General features: G+C 44.0%; 1 protein-coding gene across 2 annotated transcripts in view; it reads left to right on the top strand.

The window, feature by feature from the left end:
* The window catches only part of ofcc1 (orofacial cleft 1 candidate 1), an 88,365-nt gene extending 70,507 nt beyond the window's left edge, over positions 1 to 17,858 (top strand). For both annotated transcript variants that reach the window (XM_035412649.1, XM_035412651.1), the window contains 3 exons: positions 10,599 to 10,808; positions 15,890 to 16,022; positions 16,332 to 17,858. In XM_035412649.1, the coding sequence (XP_035268540.1) occupies positions 10,599 to 10,808; positions 15,890 to 16,022; positions 16,332 to 16,405 (417 nt within the window). In that variant the 3' untranslated portion in view covers positions 16,406 to 17,858. The remainder of the gene's footprint in view (positions 1 to 10,598; positions 10,809 to 15,889; positions 16,023 to 16,331) is intronic.
* Positions 17,859 to 18,259: the final 401 nt, after the last annotated feature.

An 18,259-nucleotide genomic window follows, 5' to 3' on the forward strand; every position in this document is an offset into this window, starting at 1 on the left:
GAAGGTGTTGGTGCTGACCTAAAGAGAAGATGTCAAATTGAGCTCCTGACTTCTTTCAATCATTAAAGAACCTATGACACTGTCTGAAATAGTGGAGGTGTGTAGTGGAGGTGGCAAACATCCCACCAAAAATGGCTCTGTTCGTCTTGCACCTAATCGCCATCCATATTTGATTGGCTACACAATGCCTTGCATTCCTGCCCACCTTGATTCCCAGGGCCTCACTGCAAAAGAGAATTGAGTTCTCAGTTGACCTACTTGGTTAAATTAAAAAAAATTAATACATTTAAGTTCTTGTTCACATTTGCTTTCCTAGTTCTCACTGATGACAGACCAAATCATGCACCATGCATTTAAATGTTTTTAATTATGTTGCATGTTTTGTCTGCATCTTCACTTCATGTTTCTGTTGCAAGTTGCTATGGAAGCAGGCGAAAAGTTGCACACCCCATTCACACGAGCCACTGGGAGTCTGAAGTACAAAATTATATTCGAGTTCTGTAATGAACACATTAATTATGTAAAGGCAGTGATGCAGATGGACCTAATTAATTGTCTGCTGTCACCCTCTTGATTACTATACCTGGAAGGGAGGTGTTAATTTCTATAATACTTAAGCAGGTATGCAAACTGTTTTGTCAGAAGGTCTTGACAATGATGGAGGAGCGGTACAGTTAGCTGCAATCTTTGCAGTAATTCATAAGTTCCCCATGACATGTGTTAATAGCAGTTGATTGCCCTCAAGATGTTTCCACAACAGCATCGCGCAACCGCCGCATCAAGGTTTGCGCGGGCGCGTAGTTTTTCTTCCCGCGTCTAGATAATGTGTGACCACAGGGCAAACTTTGGAAAAGCCAAGGTGGTTTGCAACAATTCACCAGGGTAAAGCTGTCAAGGTTGGGATGGCACAGATTGGAGCTCTAATGAAGAGCAGGCTTCCCAGGGTCTTTGTCGCTATCCCATTCACTCTTCACCCCGCCGAGCGAAGGGAGCGAGGTACATTTCCTCCACTGTAATCTGAATCGCGCTTCGGTGTTACTGGTGGGCGACCACTGCCTAGGCGTTTCAGCTATTTGCAAGCAAATCATTTATCCTGACGTCCTAACATGTCTCCAGCTGGCAGAACGCTAGACTGGTCTGTCTGTTGAAAGATGAGCTTCTATGATGTATACAGTACCTACTGTACTCGGAAATATTTCTTTGTTAGAAATGGGCAGCAAGTATATTACATGGTCAGTACATTCCCTCATTTGTGTCACTCATACAGATGAATAGAGAAACCTCCTTACTGCAGCATAAGGAAAACAGCCTCGCTGTTTTTTTTTTCTTCCTTGTTTTGGAGTTTTCGTCTCTGTACTGGAAGTTGTGGCTTCCCTTCAATTTTCCCTGCAGCACATAACCATTGGATGTATTATGCATAACTTTTATGTGGGTTCCGTTAAGGACTGGCTTCAGAGGCAACATCTATCTTGCCTTTTTGTGTCAGACTGGGACAACATTGATGTCCAACTGTGCATTTAAATTACAATTGAGCTTATAAAGGTAATGGCAAAGCAAAGCTTCGCATTTCTCTGGAAAAGGCCAGGAAGCCTAGCATGAGACCAGCGGCCCATAACATAACTACCTCTGATAGGGGGCACAAGAAGGTAGCCAAAACAGGAGAACAGTTGAGAGAGAGAGAAAGAGCAAGAGAGAGAGAGAGAGAGAGAGAGAGAGAGAGAGAGACGACGCTCCCTGATACAGAGAGGTCATTCCGAAAGCATTGTGGCTCCTGGAGTGCTGCTCCTGCCCAGAGAAGCGGTGCGTTCAAATCAGGTCCGAGCAGCTTCTTCAATTACAGCGGCTATTAGTGGACACTGCTCTGAGCCCCCACGGCCCCAGGCTACAGCCACAGGAGCGCTGCATTAGAGAATTCAATATGAGATGTGACTGCAAAGGGTATGTGCCTGTGTTTGTGAAAAGGTCATGGACTTTTGTGGGCCTTAATGTGTGAAAGCTCTGCAGTCACACAATGGTTAAAGCCCACTTGGAGTGCACAGCCCCCTTCACAAACACCACAGCCCTGTCCGCCTCTGTTAATGCCACTGCAGCCGCTGTAGCGTCGGGGTTCCACGGCCATCCTGCTATGGGACAGACAGGGCTAGTGTAGTGCAGTGACTGTGGGCTATCTTTGAGAAGCTATCTTCAGTTTGCAAAGAAACAATATTTCAGTGCAAAAATGACATGTGTGAATGCAGAAGTGCTTTTGAGAAATTTGACAATTTTGAGCAAAAGCTGTATAGGTTTTTTTTTTTGGTTCCTGTTTGCGTTTTGAAATAAATTATTCCTCTTTCCCAACAGACAGGAGTATGTGCAAGTGCTCTCAGTTGAACGCATCTGTGTGAACATTTAATTACGGAGTTTCAGGGGCTGGTTAATATGTCTCCCCTGATTAATCCAAGAGCAGGATATTATTATCTTCCAATCCTTAACAGGTTCAAGATTTCTCAGAGCAGGAGAGCAAACCGACCCCAGAAAGGAAGTGACTCTGATTAGGCAAAGGTCTCTTCGTTTCACAAATGGAGACAAATGAAAATACGGTTGGTGTCTTTTTTTTGTTTGTTTGTTTTTGACCCAGGCTGCTGTGCATGTACAGCGATGGGATGTTCGGGACGGGCTTCGGCTTCACCATGCTATGTTGTAGGCCCTGTCAGCTGTCAAAACACATACAGCTGTGAGCCGCAAAATTGGAGCCACATGTTTCTGCTGAACTCCTCTCCCTCCCCGGCTCCTATAGATTCCCAGCGCTTTTTGCCGGGCGCCCGTAATGCGAAACAGGAGGAACAAATTGGACTGTCGGCGAATGAGTGAGCGCTTGGTGGCGGCGCGCGGAGTCAATGGGATATTTAAGAAAATGCGCCTCATTCTGCCTCTAAATGTTTGCGTCCCACACTCTTCCAGGCTCGAACCTTTAAAGGGAAGGAAATGATGTTTGAACAATATTACCTGATAGAGGAGCGGGGGAGGAGGAGGGGGAGGGGGGGGGGGAGGGAGAATATCAGGGATTACGCCACATTCTTCACAGTAATTGTCCAAATCCAAAGGGATTGCACAACTTCCATCTCAGCCGCTACGCCGGCGGATGGGAGGACTGTAATTTGTGCCTTTGGTACTCCGAGTTGACCGTTGATGAACAGAGGGTGTTGGAATTGTTTTTTTCCCCGTGATCCATGGGGTCGTTAACGTTCCTGTAATTGATCAGCGATAGATCATAGGGCTAATAAGAACAGTCATAATAGCGGCTGCCGGTGCTGCCGCCGCTGCCGTAAAGCACACTGTGACTGAATGATGACATCCCCATTAAATGGCCTGGACTGCGTAAACTACTGCAAACACCTGGAAAGGAAAGGCCCGGGCTTTTTTTTATTCTGCTTATTGGTCCCCAGCACAAAAGCAGGCGCGCGCACACAAGAGCCCACAACCTCGTTCATTTTACTGCGTCTTGAAGAGTTTGACCTTGGAGCCTTCTTTCGCCCCACAGGGCTGCGATTATTGTTGTGACAGTAGTCCAGTCTTAAGGGCGGGATGACAATCCAAGGAGAAATATGTCTGAGACGTATCGTTATTGAATCTCTTATCTGGCGAACGCCTTTAAGGTGCTGCACCGCTGACGTGACGTGAGCCGAGCCGTCTACGGAAACCCACAGCTGCAATATTATTTTAGAGGCAAAGTTATACAAATTACCATAGCCTTTGAGGGATGATCCAAATGCACTGCTATGTATGGTAAATTAGGGACACTTTTCGTTCAATTTGTAGCATATCTTTGTACAAGTGGTTCTTTTTAAAGAGACATGTATCTGTTAAAGAAACAATCGGATGAGCAAATTGAAAATACATCCATTGCATGTCTTTTCCCACATCCAGTGTGACAAACAATCAGCTCTTTTGAAAATGGAAATGAAGCAACGTTACTAATCTGAGCATTTAAGGGATCCTTTCAATGTGTACGGAATAATCTGCGGTTGCCTGTAATGTAATGCTCTTTTGCAGTACATAGATGTGTGGTATGATTTTCCATTTCAGGCTCTGAGTGGGTTATGTATAAATAGCTTGTTGCTTCCACATCACTATTCCAGCAAAAGTAGATGCCACAGATGCATACATTATCTCTGTCTGTGAAATCAGCCTTCAAGGATGATTTTTCGTGAACGGTCCTCAATTTCTGAAATGGAAGATTTGGAAGAACCCTCATTGTCAGTGATACCCCCCCCCCCCCCCCCCCCCCAAACCTGAGCCCCTGTGCAGGCGGAGCAGAACTCCACCCTTCAAATGTAAAGCCACTATAAACATTGAGAATAAGCATTTAGGAACATTATGTCCATGCGTGATGATGGCAAAAATGAGCAAACATAAAGTACAGGAAAAATTGGACTTCAGGTTAGTTCTTAGTCAAGACCTGGTCCAGAACCAGGGCCATGGTTTTGGAGAGTTCTGTGAGATATTTGATGTTTCTGCTTTGTATTTATAACAGTTGTTTGTGGAATAAATATGCATTTTGCCCTGATAAAAGGAAATTAGTAACAGTGAATTATGCAGATTATTTCCAGGATTATCGTGAGCAAAGATACCATCTCTCCTAAAACTCTTGAGTTATTTAATTTATTCAGACTGTATTTTATTTAACATTCTAAAAATATAAATATGAGCATAGGCCATGGGGCTGGTGGGTTTTGTTTGTATTTGTTTGTGACTTTCAGTAGTTATTTAAGATATCGATTTTATCTCATCCCATCAGCTACGATTATAAGATCATAAGATTCGCCAAGAATTTCTTAAACATTAGCGAATTGAGTAAAATGGAAAGGCATGAGGTCGAGATAATACAGATGAAATCCAGCCTCTGGCATGGAGGTCAGTACCTTCGGTCAATGGGCATGAAGTCATAATGAATCCGAGCTATTTTGAAGCTCTCCTAATCGCATAAACATGATTTGCTTGTTGTGCAGGTTTAGCGTAATGGCTGCTGTCCGTGTCCATGTTAATGAGCACCGCTGCTTCGTTCGGCCAGGCATGGCTTCCCGTGTCCGGCTGGGGAGGGGCCCTCTTCGCCGTACATCACCTCTCCTGCTGTAATTGCGCTGCGGAAATGTTGAAATCCAGCCAGCGAGAGCACAACAGGCCCACAGAGGCATGGCACGCGAGTGACCACCCCGAACACAGGGACCGTCGGCGACACCAACCCCCCCCCCCCCCCCCACATCCCCAGCCCCCAACCACCAGCACCCACAGGCGAGGGGAGACAGGGGAATTTGAAGTGGGGGGGGGGGGGGGGGCGGAGGCGGCGTGCGCGGGTACACCCCCGTCCGCAGCCCAGCCTGAGCCGATCCGCTGCCCGGGATTAGGCGAGTCGAGCCGCCACGCCGCCGGAGCGTGCTGCCCATCTCCGCCAGGCCCGGGCTTCCATGTTCGACTGACACATAAATAACCCAGCCTGTCCCCCACCCAGGCAAATTCAAATGCACCCTGTCAACGTGATGAAGCACCCGCCTGCAGGGAAGCATTGTTTACATTTTCACTCCAGTCTTCGCAAAAGTGAGATTCTAATTATTTTCCCACTGTAAATTAAAGCCAAGTGGGACAGAACTGAAACCGAAAGGATCCCAGTGGAAGGCCGGCACTATATATAAACTGTGTTTGGGGAAAAGGAAGGGGGTGGGTGGTACTGAATAGGAAGGTCAGCAGCTTTTGTCTTGATGAAAAAAGAAAGAAAGAAAGAAAGAAAGAGAGAGAGAGAGAGGGAGGGGGGGTTGGGTGGGTGAGGTACTTGTGCGGGCTACACACAGAGCAGAGTTGTGCTGTTGTTCTCATTACATGCAGTCTCGAGATATTCAGCCGAGTGGAATATATTATACCCACATTTCATACATAATAATGTGCCAAAATTGCATCACATTATTTGTCATCCCGATGACTTGAGAGAAAAGATTTAATTAGTCCAAAGGAGCATGCAAATGGAAGGTAAAATTAGAATGAGAGGGAAACCTGGGTAAAGATGGCGGGGTGCAGCTCTGGAGCATTGACAGGCTTGTTTATGCAGGAGCCGGGCCGATCCTGGAAGCTAGCCAGAGGAACTCAGCCGCAGGTGAAGTCACTCCGAGCTGTCTCTCCCCGACTAGCCGCTTACCTGAAAATATTCACTCCCTCCATCAGAGGAAAAGTGGCCCGGTGATTTATTAGTTTTAATATACATTGTTCATTAATCACAGCTTCCCCTGGTAATTGGTAATTGCCATCGTTTGGGCCACAGAGTCACAAGAGTATGAAGGAAAGTCAGCTTGGGAAATTTTGATTTGAAGTTGCAAGGACAGTAAACCCCCGACATCCATGGTACTGACACTTATTTCTGCCAACAGTTGGGCCCTAGAAAGATGTGCAAGAATGTCAAGAGAGCACTTTTAGAATTGCTAGAAGTCAAGTACATAATTATACTCAAATCAGATGAAAGCATTAAAGATTTGTTCTTTTTTTTCCTTGCCTCTTCTCTTTTGTTAGATGCCAGGCCATATCCGGTCTTAAGTGGACACGTGGGTCATTTAAAATAATATATACATTTTTAAATAAATTCTCAAAATATGTCCGCATTTTAAAAATGCTGCTTTACATGTGCACTGCATACACTAGCTTTATTAATCCTGATGAACAGTGGTAAGCGGTTTTTAAATGAGCTATCGGTACCATTGCATGTATTTCACATAATTTGTACGTTACATTATCATTCATTTCCATTATCTTGCCCATGCATGTCTGTATTTCTTAGTGGGCACTTATTTATTTCAATGCATGTTTGTGTATGCGTATACACTGTACACTACATGCGATAGTTACTGTACTTCTATTTAGATTTATGTACATTTATCAGTACTGTGCTGTGTGATTGTCACTTCCTGGCTCTTACCCTGTCTGTGCATTTTGTGGTAACGTCTACAAATTGTGAATTTATGTCCCTGCTGGGAGACATGTTTTGATGTTCACAGTCCTAAAAGAAATAGTGGTTGTCTCTCCTAATGGGAGTAAAGAGACTGATATGGACTATATCAGATTTCTAAATACAGACATCAACAATAAATCCAGGGCAGATTGGTTAGAATTAGGTTAGCTCACTTGAATGCTATCTGCTTAACCCACAGCTGGTCTCTCTGAAACACACAGGCATTGATTCTAAATCAGTCACTTAGTGCTATCAAATGGAAGGATGGGACAAAGACCACTCAGATTCTGCTAGCAGCTTGACAGAACCTATCAGTGTAAAGTAAAAAGTATGGGAGGGGGATTTCCTCTGTCGGAACAGTACTTTATGTTATAGGGTACAGTCTCTCTGCATCTCTCTCTCTCTCTCTCTCTCTCTCTCTCTCTCTCTCTCTGTCTCTCCTCCCTCTCTTTCTCGCTCTCCTTTTGTTGTTTTGACTGTGTACTCCAGCACATTGTATTTGAAATGAAACAATTGACTGTCATCTTAAATTTGAGTGTATTTAAATCAATGTCAAGTGATCCATGTGGAAATTACAGCCCTTTTCATTTCATACCCCATTTTAGGGACCCAAAAGTAATTAGACAAATTAACATAATCTTAAATAAAGTCATCATATTTATTATTTGGTTGCAAATCCTTTGCATTCGATGACTGCCTGAAGTCTGCGACCCATAGACATCACCACACTGGGTATCTTCCCTGGTATGGGTCTCTACTGCAGCCATCTTCAGTTCCTGTTTGTTTCGGGGGTTTTCTGGCTTCAGTCTTGAGTTCAGCAAGTGAAATGCATGTTCAGTCAGATTCAGGTCAGGTGACCGACTTAGTCAAGAACATTCCACTTTTTGGCCCTGAAAAACTCCTTGGCTGCATTAGCACTATGTTTGGGCTCATTGTCCTGCTACAAGGTGAAGGTCGATCCAGTTAGTTTTGAGCCATTTGATTGGATCTGAGCATATAAGACGTTTCTGTACACTTCAGAATTCATCCTGCTGCCGTCAGCAGTCACATCATCAAAAAAGTGAGCCAGTTACAGTTGCAGCCGTACATGCCCAAGCCATAACACTATATCCACCATATTTCACAGTTGAGATGGCATGCTTTGGATAATCAGCAGTTATTTTCTTTCTCTTCACTTTCCTCTTTCGACCACTTTGGTATAGGTTAATACTCGTTTTATCGGTCCATAAGACTTTGTTCCAGACCTCCACAGTTTTTTTTGTACTTTTTAGCCAACTCTTACCTGGCCTTTGTGTTCTTGAGCATTATCAGTGGTTTGCATCTTGCGGTGAACCCTCTGTGGTTATGCTGATGTAGTCTTCTCTTTATGGTGGTCTTTGAAACATCTATGCCTACATCCTGTTCTTGATCTGTTCGACAGTTGAAAAGGGGTTTTTGTTCATGTTCGTTCATGGTCTACCAGGTTGTTTGCTATTGCCGAGCTCACCTGTGCAACGGACTTAAAATGCAAATAGCACGCCTAGAACCAACACTTGACCTTCTGTTAGCTTTCTTGTGCATGAATTTACTTATGCAACAACACACAGCTGGCCAAGGAAGAGCTGAACAGCCAATTGATTACTTTTGGTCCCACAAAATACGGTCACTGTGTACAACAGGGAACACACAATATGGATGTAAATACCCTCAAATTAATGCTGACAGTCTGCCCTACCTCATATTCATCTTTTCATTTCAAATCTAATGTTGTAGAGTACAGAGCCAAAACTGCAAAAATTGTGTCACTGTCCAAATGCTTGCAGACTGCACTGTATATTTGGCCTTGGTATTTTTGTTTACAAATGAATGTGGATCGGAAAATGTGGATACCACCTTAGTAGAATCCTAGTGTTCACAAACACATTTTCCAAAAGGAGGTAATGGCAGTATATCATGATTCTCTCCACCAAAGGATACAAACTACCATGCAGAGTTCTAGAAATCGTAAGAGACAGAGACCTTCCTGCCCTCAGTTGCCTTCACACAATGAGGCCCTGTTTCTCAAGGCTCTCTGCACTCAAGAATGCATAATTACCTGTGGTAATGGTTCTTGGGCTCCAGCCGACCGACTTGTGTTTTGAGTAACAATTTAAGTCGTTTAAGAAATCCAAACGTCAGGACACAAAATTAAGTTACTCTTTAACCGTGACCTGCCATGCAGCCCTCTCAAGGAGTTTGCTTTTTCAGTCGTCGCTGTTATTTCTTTTTCAGACAAATCATAATTACGGAGCCAATTAGAGGGTCACCTTGAGTTTACAAACTCTGGTGCGGTCTAAAACTTCCTGGTTGACTCACCCTGGCTGAACCTGGCTGAGGCTCGCAGAGAGCTCGGCCCTGATTGTGAGTCATGTGGTAATGAATCTCCTGCCCCAGTCTGCCCCAGCCTGCCCCAGTCTGCCCCAACTGGCCTTTGCCCTGCTCAGCTAGTCGACCACTGCCACCTGGAGAATAGCCTGCTCTTGGGCCTGTGGTCTGTGGTCCTCCTCTTCGGCGCTGGGCTTCTGCTCCACAGGGACCAAGTGTGGCCCTGGAAAAAGGCTTACCACCAGGAGGCCCATGCCCCCCCCCCACCCTTACCCAATGAACAACTGCTAAACTGATTGGTATGCGTGTATGTTTATATGTTTGTGCGGTTGTGCTACATGCGCGTGTGGGTCTGTGTGTGTTTGTGAGCGCGTGCGTGCGGTCGGTTGCCATTGCGTGGCAGACCAGCGCAGACTGCACCTGGGAGCAGGGTAAAGGGAACGGCCGTGATTGAGTTGACACATGTGAGCATCTGAAAACAGCAAATAACAGGGAGGCATCCTGATCTTCACACACCGATGCCTCCCAGTTACATGACCTATATAGCGTGTTACACGCTCTGCTTACTCGCTCTGCTCTCTTAATAGATGAGCGCAATACATTACAGGTACAGTACAAGCTGAGCACGAATAAACAGCAAGTGCCACCAGATCAACTTACGTACGTACCAACAGTATTCTGCCTGCCGTGCGAGGAGCGGGAAGAGGAGACCCCTTTGAGCGGTCTGCCACAAGGTGATCGTGACAGCAAAGAGACACGTATCCCTTGTTTGCTTCTGTGGGCTTTGCAGACCCGTGAATGCAAGAAGCCAAAAAATGAGTCGGTGAACTCCTGCACCGCTCACAGTGGCGCCCAGGAGACAGAGGAGCACGTGCGAATCCATTAGCAACCCGACGCCGAGCGTTCTCTGACCGAAATTCACCCGCGGTGGAGTTCACGGCAAATTACGGGGGATTACTGTCAGTGGCCTTTGTTTCTTTTTTTGAATGCCGCTGATGTGCGGTCGCAGGTATGAGGGGGTATTTGCGTGCAGTGAGCGTTTGTGTCAGTGCAGGTATGCAGTTCAGCCCTGCCTGCTCATCCCCACCACCACCCCTCCCTCACCCTCCCGCTCTCCCTCCCTCCCTCCCTCTCTCGCCCCTCCTGTTGCCGCTGAGAGAGAGAGAGTCCTGACTGCTGTGACAAGCCCTTGACAGTACCTAATTAAAGGCGGTGCTGGGGGGTGGTCGATGGTGGTGGTGACGATGTTGGGGGTGGTCGGGGGGGGTTTCCTCTGTCTCACTAGGTGGCAGTGTACGACTACATCTGGATGGAGGACCCCTCGGCGGGCCGTGCCACCTCCAGCTGTGACCCCCAGCACGGCGCCGGGCCCTCCGGAGCCACGCCTGGCCGCGGGGAGACCAGCACGCGCGTGTCTGTCTACACCCTGCACCTCAGCGGGCTGAGGGAGCAGCACCGGCACTTCCTCAGACAGCCTGACGGGGCCATCGTGGAGGTAGAGTCTGCTGGCCTCTCTTTCTCTCTCTCTCTCTTTCTCTTTCTCCTTACCTCACTATAGGTCTATCTTTATCTCTCCCTGCGTCTATCCCTTTCTCTTTCTTACTCTGTCTCACCGTCTGTCTCTGTCTCTATTTGTATCTTCCTTACGGTCCCGTACTCCTTCTTTTTTAATAGCTCCTCCTTTCCTGCTCATGCTCTCCCCACCTCCCCACCCTATATTTCTATTTTCCTCCCTCTGTCTCTCCCTCTCTTTTCTGCTTTCTGCACTCCCAGCCATTAGCACAATCTGAGCTGAGAGAGAGAGAGACAGAGAAGAGAGAGAGACAGAGTGGGCACCACACCTCTTTTGCCGTCGTCCACTGCAGAAGACAAAACCAGTGTGCTACATTCACAGACAGACACATTTATGCCCTCAGTTAGGGAAATCTCCATTAGGGTCAGTCGTGAAAAACACAGCTACACAGTAAAGCCCGCCCGATAGCAGTAACAGACCGGAGGCCTGTGGTGGAAAATCGTAATGGCCCATTATTATAATAATAATTAAATAATATAGATTAAATATGTTTTTATTGCTGACCGAACTTGTTATTACTTTTTTACATGAACTTTCATCGTCATCCACGTTTATAGCAAAGGTGCAAGGTTGGTAATTTAGTAGCATTTTGAAGCTGTGAAATGCCTCTGAGAAGCTCTGAGTTGTGTGCCTCTCCCTCCCTCTCCGAGTCTTCACACTGCCAGCGAGGAAGGAGCAGACTGCAGCACAGATTGTTGTCTAATGAAACGTTCCACTGATTTTGCTTTGTAGCAACTGCGCGCACATGAATAACTCCCCGTCCCCCGAGAGCAACCTGAGCCATCCCAACAAAATTAATATTTTAAAGTTCCGTGTCAAAACTGAGATTTATACTGCAGCTGCATCAACTGTTTGCTCCGAGGCAAAGCCGTTTTTCTAATAGCAACTTACTTCATTTACTGATGAAAACGTTTCTAAACATAAAGATTATCTATCAAGTTCAATACTAGTTTTCCCGAAGATATGGCATAATGGGCAAAGGGAATATCAATAGTAGGTGTGGGTAAACAGTACGCATTTCTCACAGACCAATGAACAGATTCCTACATGCATTAGGTATTAAAACGAAGGCCAGAGAGGGCATCCAGTTATCTCCACTATCTTCATACATAAGTGCAGTGTTCATATTTCCCTCTTTTGTCATTGTTGCCACAGGGCATCATTCCGCTGGCCGGCTTAAACTTGAGAAATATGGGATTCAATGTGGTGTTTCTGAGATTCACTTACTTATTTTTTTTTAGCAATGTAAATAAATCGACTCCCTCCCTGATCAGCGGAAGAGAGTCGCGCGGTGTCACTCTCTCCAGGGAGCGGTGCGTCACTCGAGCCGCCATGCGGGGTGGCTTATCGTTCCCGCCTTCGTGGAAGAGGGACTCTTTACATATTCAACCTAATTCTCTCCAGAATATATACTGGTTTTATGTATAGAGATACATACCGAATAACCAAAGGGCATTCCCAACACTCGGAAGAACACTTGAGATGATTTTATTACTGTTTTATGTAATTCTGGCAGCAATATACGATCGGGGCTGTGTACAAACCAGTCGGAAGATTTAAGGTGACAGCTCCTCTGAGAGAAATAACATTGAGGCAACCCTGCCTTTGAACAAAAACCTTATGCTGCAGAATTTCAGGGGGATGAAATACGACCGCATGTGTCCTTTGCCTGGCCTAATGCATTTACACTAGAACTTTCTTTTCAAGTTCCTCCAAAACACTAGCCTCCATCTTAAAGTCATAATCTGAAACATAGTTAAAGTCATAATCTTTAACATAGTCCTGTTTTTTTAATCGTAGGTTTTTCCCAAGGCCTTTTGTTTTAGCAAGAATCAAATAAATAAAAAATGGACAGCAATCAATGTATGTACGAGTGTGGGTGTGGGAGTGTCACGCAACATTATTTACTCTCCTCGTTAAAGAAAGGGGGCCCTTAATGAGGGTATTTATTTTAGTTGTTTGAGCAGTGGAAAGCAGGCTGTGCTCTTTTCATCTGGATATCTTAAGGGACTCTTCCACCCATCCAAGTGGCTTTTCTTTGTTTACTGAAGAAATATTGACCGATGGTTCATTTTCACTAAAGAGGCCAGGCTTTTTGAGTTCTGCCTTGGCTACCTATGGTCAATATGAAGGATTCCCCAGGCTTTAAACAAACATGACCATTTTGAAGGGGGTCTTTCTTAATAGCAGCAACAATGCAATACGGGGTTGAGGGTTGTATTACTATGGCAACTGAAGGAACAAGCTCAGCAAAAGTTGCCTAAAGCTACAGCTTACTGATAGCTTAAATCAGAAGGGTGTTTTTGTGGCTATATTTAGTTTGTGCTATTCATAGTTTGATATATGTTTATATTGTCCCTTGGACCCTTTTAGGCATGACTGGGTTATTTGAAGGAAATGAATGAACTCAATTATTTAATATTAATGCAGCAGTTTATGTTCTGGGCAGTTATCAGCCATTTAAAACTGGTGAATGGTCCACGGGTGCTGTTGAAGTGCCTGTTTATCAGTAACCCTAACCCATTTGATGGAAGATTATTCTGAAAGTTTGGCTTAATCATTTTTTAAAGATATTAACAAAGGATAACTAGTAAGCAAACAGTGAATAAAATAGGAATGTTAATGTTTCCTACTGGAAAAGTGGCAATCCTGATTGAATGGTACAGTTAAATGCGATACATTTAGCACTGTACAAAGGTTGTCATGGTTTGTGCGCTAACAGCTAAGGTTATTTTTTGGCAGTGTAATTGGATCAACGGTAGTTCTCTTACATCCTTCCCGCAAAGCACGACCAGCTCATAAGTATGCATCGCTGAGGCAGTGCCTCAGTGTTGCCTACAGAGAATGTTGTAGCAGTGTAACTAAATTAGTCATTACACAGTATGCTTTATAGTATCATGATCACTGACTGGGTTTCTTTGATTGTTTCTTCAAAGGGATGAGGTAGTGTCAGGTATTATCCTTCAACAAACCCTACTAATGGAACAGATGCGTGAAGCTCGCCAGGTGCCAAATCACGATGTGGCGTGCTCCGTTCAGCTATTCCGACTTGAACATTTCACGTAGAAACCTGGGAACTTTGAGCACTGGCTATAAACAGCTTTCCTTGTGGAAACAAGGAGGCTGGAGGAATAAATGTTGGTGAATTCATTACTGTCTGTACTAAAACTGCGGGTAGGTTTATATGTGCTTGTGCTTTTTTCCTCTGAGGCTAACATTTAAGTGTCTATGGCCTAAAATAGATAGGTCTAGCCAACTGTGCTGTATCAAGAATCTCGTGCATATGTGTTCCACAGCATATGGGAAGCCTGGCTCAGCTTCTGTAAAACTTCCATTAAAAATGCACAACTAAAGCTCCGACAGCTTGAATATTACCTTTCAACAAATTATTTATGGTTTGAATAAAAGCTCATAAGTATCTACAATGCAGTAAATAAAGACACATTTTCTGTACAATTTAAAGGCCTGTTTTTCTTACAGCTGTGTAGGAAATTCTGCCCCCCTCATTAGGACGCTGCTCAGAATTTCAGTGCCAGATATGTTTTTAAGAACTTTGATAAATAGCTATTTTGTTATAATTATAAATAAATTAAAACTGGCAATGTTGTTCTTTTGGTATTAAATTAAAAAGGATGTGAGGATCCTTTGTTAGCATCATCTCCCCCCAGCCTCTGCTATGAGTGTAGGGAAATGCCATTTAATGTCTTTGGCCTTTATTGATATAATATTCCATCAGACCTCCCATTAACCGCGCTCTTTCTCCAGAGTTTCCATGACTCAGCTGTACAGATATTCAGATGAATTCAAGCTTGCCCGTATTGACCTAATTTAGGGTTTGAATATGAAACTTAACCTTTAAAAATACCTTGTAGCAACATTAATTGACAAAATGCATCAGTTTTGTTTCTCTTGAATTTCTTTTTTTTTAAATATGATTTTCCATGGTAGATTGCATTCTGCCTTTGGAGCTTGGAACCATGGTTCATTAGTTATGATGTCATAAAAACCCTTTAGAAATAAGGATGATTTATTCCAGAACTAATTTATACCCATTCTTGCCTTGGAATATATTTTCTTTTGTCTGTAACATTTAGATAGTAATCTGTTTTACAGTTAGGGGTATTTACTTTGTGAAAAATATGGCTGAAATATTTGTTTTACAATTACACAATAGGTGGCAGTAAGCAGGCCTTTTCAAGGGTATATGTCCAATGTTGCTTGCAGACATTTGTATATTTTATACTGTGCAGCACGTTCAGTGGTGTATGCCAAATGGAATAATAAGACTTTTCCTGCCTGTCTACTAGTTTTAAGTATTAAATGTTTTAAACTGTTTGGTAGTCTATAAAAGCTAAATGCATTATGACTATTCAGGTTAAGGACCCACATTTCTATAAAATAATGGAATAGGCACTTTCTAAGTTTAAGATACACAGGATAATATTCCCAAAAGTTCGTAATAATGATAATGATGACGCTTGCAATTTGAATCATAATGAATAATCAATGTAATACCTATTTTGCATGATATAGTATCTTGGTCTTCAGATATTCCATTCTGTAATCTACCTTTTATCATGCATCAGCTTAGAAAGCTTGCTCCTCGTTTCTGTAACTATTTGAATTGTTTAATGTTAAAGTTACACCATAGAACTCCATACTTTGGCCCTATGTGTAATTGATTGTATTTCTTCTGGATGGGTCAAAGAGTTGGTAGAGTTATATATAGTAATATAAAGTTCTTAGCAGGTGTTGCTATAGTGCACCAATAGTGTAACTGTGTTACATCATATCCCATTTTTTAACCATAGACTTCCTTATTGCAGGCCTGTCTTTTGTACCCACAGATTTCTTACTTATTTGCCCCGCTGTGTAAACATTTCAGCCATTTCATACGAGTCCTTTTACTGCCTGAGACAGCTGTCTGTGTAAGGCATGAAGGATCATAATTGCCATCAACAGAACATATTAGAAATAACCTGTTGTGTGTTGACCCCTGAAAGGTGACGGGTAATGTGGACAGTGCAGAGCCTCCTGAGAGTGTGATCGCCTGTCCGGGGAAGAGGCCACAGAAGGATGCTCAGACGTGCTCATCGGACCAGCTCAGGGAGAGGAAGAAGAAGAAGGCTGCATGGCGTGAGTAGGACCCTCTTCGTCTCCCTGTCCCGTGTGTGTCATTTCTACACTCTTAATTCTGTCGAGCAGAATCCATTACACTGGGATGGGCCTGATTTATGTGACCACAGGGCAGTTGGACAAAACCTGCAGGGAAATAGCATTTGCCGAAATGTGGAGAGGATGATTGCGTGCCAAGCCCGAGTGGATGGATTGCCCCGCTCCCGCGCGCTCTTGCGCGGCGTAGGCTTCCTCTCCCGGCTCCGAGACAAGGAGAGAAAGCGCCGGGGCTCTCCCTCTAATGAGCTGGATGTGTTTTTTTTTTTGCAGGTTCCCACAGGGTTGAGCCAGCAGGGAGAAGCTGCAGTGAGTCTGGGGCGGCGCCCAAACACCTCAGCCTTTGATCTGGCGCCGAGAGGATTCCAGTCCCCGCAAACAAAAAAAACCACCGCCTCGGCTCCAATTACGCCGCGCCATCCGCGCCGCGGCGCAAACCGCAGTTGATCACTCCCCGTCATGTTAAAAATAATTGGCCCGGCGCTATATTTCTGCAGTGTTTGGGAAATGAGGACTGCGCCGATCGATCGGGATTCTAAAGCCTTTTCATCATGTGTCCGCACCGAGGGCATTGATCAGTCTGAAAACACTGTAACCTGTAAACTGCTAATGGAGGAACACAGGTAAATCACGTCTTCCGAATAAATCACCGAATATAATGCGGGCCCATGCCCCCAAACAGAGGTGTAGTGAGAGAATCCCAACAACAGTGAGGTGTAGTGTAAACCAGTATAAAATATACTGTACAGGCAAGAAGCATAAATATGGCGAATGGGAAGGCCATTCATTACCCAATAAACAATGTAAATTAATGATTCCATTAGAAAATTAATGAGGGTCATTAGGTCTTCATTGCTGCCCCAACAAAATGAAAAATGAAGATTCTAAAAGTCACTAATCAGAGGGGCAGTGATAAAATATCAATATTGGGCACACATTAAGCTGGATAATATTCAGGCTGGCTTGATTTGTATTGAATATGTGTCTGGTGGCTGGGCCTTGGCATAATGAACTAGCCCACAAATCACTGCTTAATGGGAGCCTACTTATACATATTGCTTAATTAAAGGTTGTGAGCTTATTAACATGTGTCTTTGGCATCGAGCACCGGGGATGTAATCTGTGCATACAGGACCAGGTTGTAAAGGTTTTATAGATAGCCTATCATATTAAACTCATTGTTTAATCCCCAATCTTAATAACCTGTCATTTTCATTGATGATCCTTCATTTTACGGTGGTCATTATAGCCGAATTTCTGTAGTGGGAACACTTTTTGGGACTGTCAACCAGAGTGATCATTATCTCATACTTTTTGGACTGAAGTTTTTTCTTACCCCTACCTGTATAAACCATCACTCCAGTGACTGCAGTGCTGTGTGGGGAAAATTACAGGTAACTTCAGAGTAATATTCCTTGCGACCATGCTTGCTTATCTTGGAAAGAAAGGATGAAAAATCGGTTTTGAATAATTCTTTTTTTTTAACAGCTGTCAACGTGTAACCTAAGTGTGAAACTGTCTGTGATGCAGCAGCTGATATTGTGGGATGCACAACTACTTGTATTAAACGTATTTGTATTAATCTTGAAAGCGATAGCTGAAGCCTCAGAAATTGGGCTTTTCAGTGGGAGTGTCTGAGGGATGCTCAGTGCAGATACTCAGTTTGAATGCTCTGTCATGCTCTGACCAGCACCACCAGCTTGCTTCACAAGCAATTCATACATTTCTTCATTAACTGTAATGATGTTACATCTATAATCATGTCAGTTCTGTTGTGAATGCTGGCCACAAGACTATGGATGGAGCATGGAACACTTTTTTTTTTTTTGGGGGGGGGGGGGGTGTGAAGGTGACAAGACAATAAATAAATGTAGATTAGTATTACTTGTTTACTTGTGTAAACGTGCCAGTATACTCAAAGCAAAATTCGGAACTGGAACTGGTTCCAACTGTGTGCAACTGGTCCATTCGAATATCACATACTTGGTTGCGTCATGGTTGACCAGCCGGGGACAACGGAGTTCAACAGAGTTTGTCAAATAAAAGATAGGGAAACTAGTAAGCTATTATCTTTCATTTGGCTACCTTTCAATCCAAACGATTTATCCTTTGTTTGAAAAATGAGGTAAAATTTTCCTCGATTTCATTCTTATATCATGGCGAACACATCGGATTGGACACCAGTTCCTGAAATCTCATGT

This window comes from Anguilla anguilla, chromosome 4 (genome assembly GCF_013347855.1).
Source record: "Anguilla anguilla isolate fAngAng1 chromosome 4, fAngAng1.pri, whole genome shotgun sequence".
NCBI classification, from domain to species: Eukaryota; Metazoa; Chordata; class Actinopteri; order Anguilliformes; family Anguillidae; genus Anguilla; species Anguilla anguilla.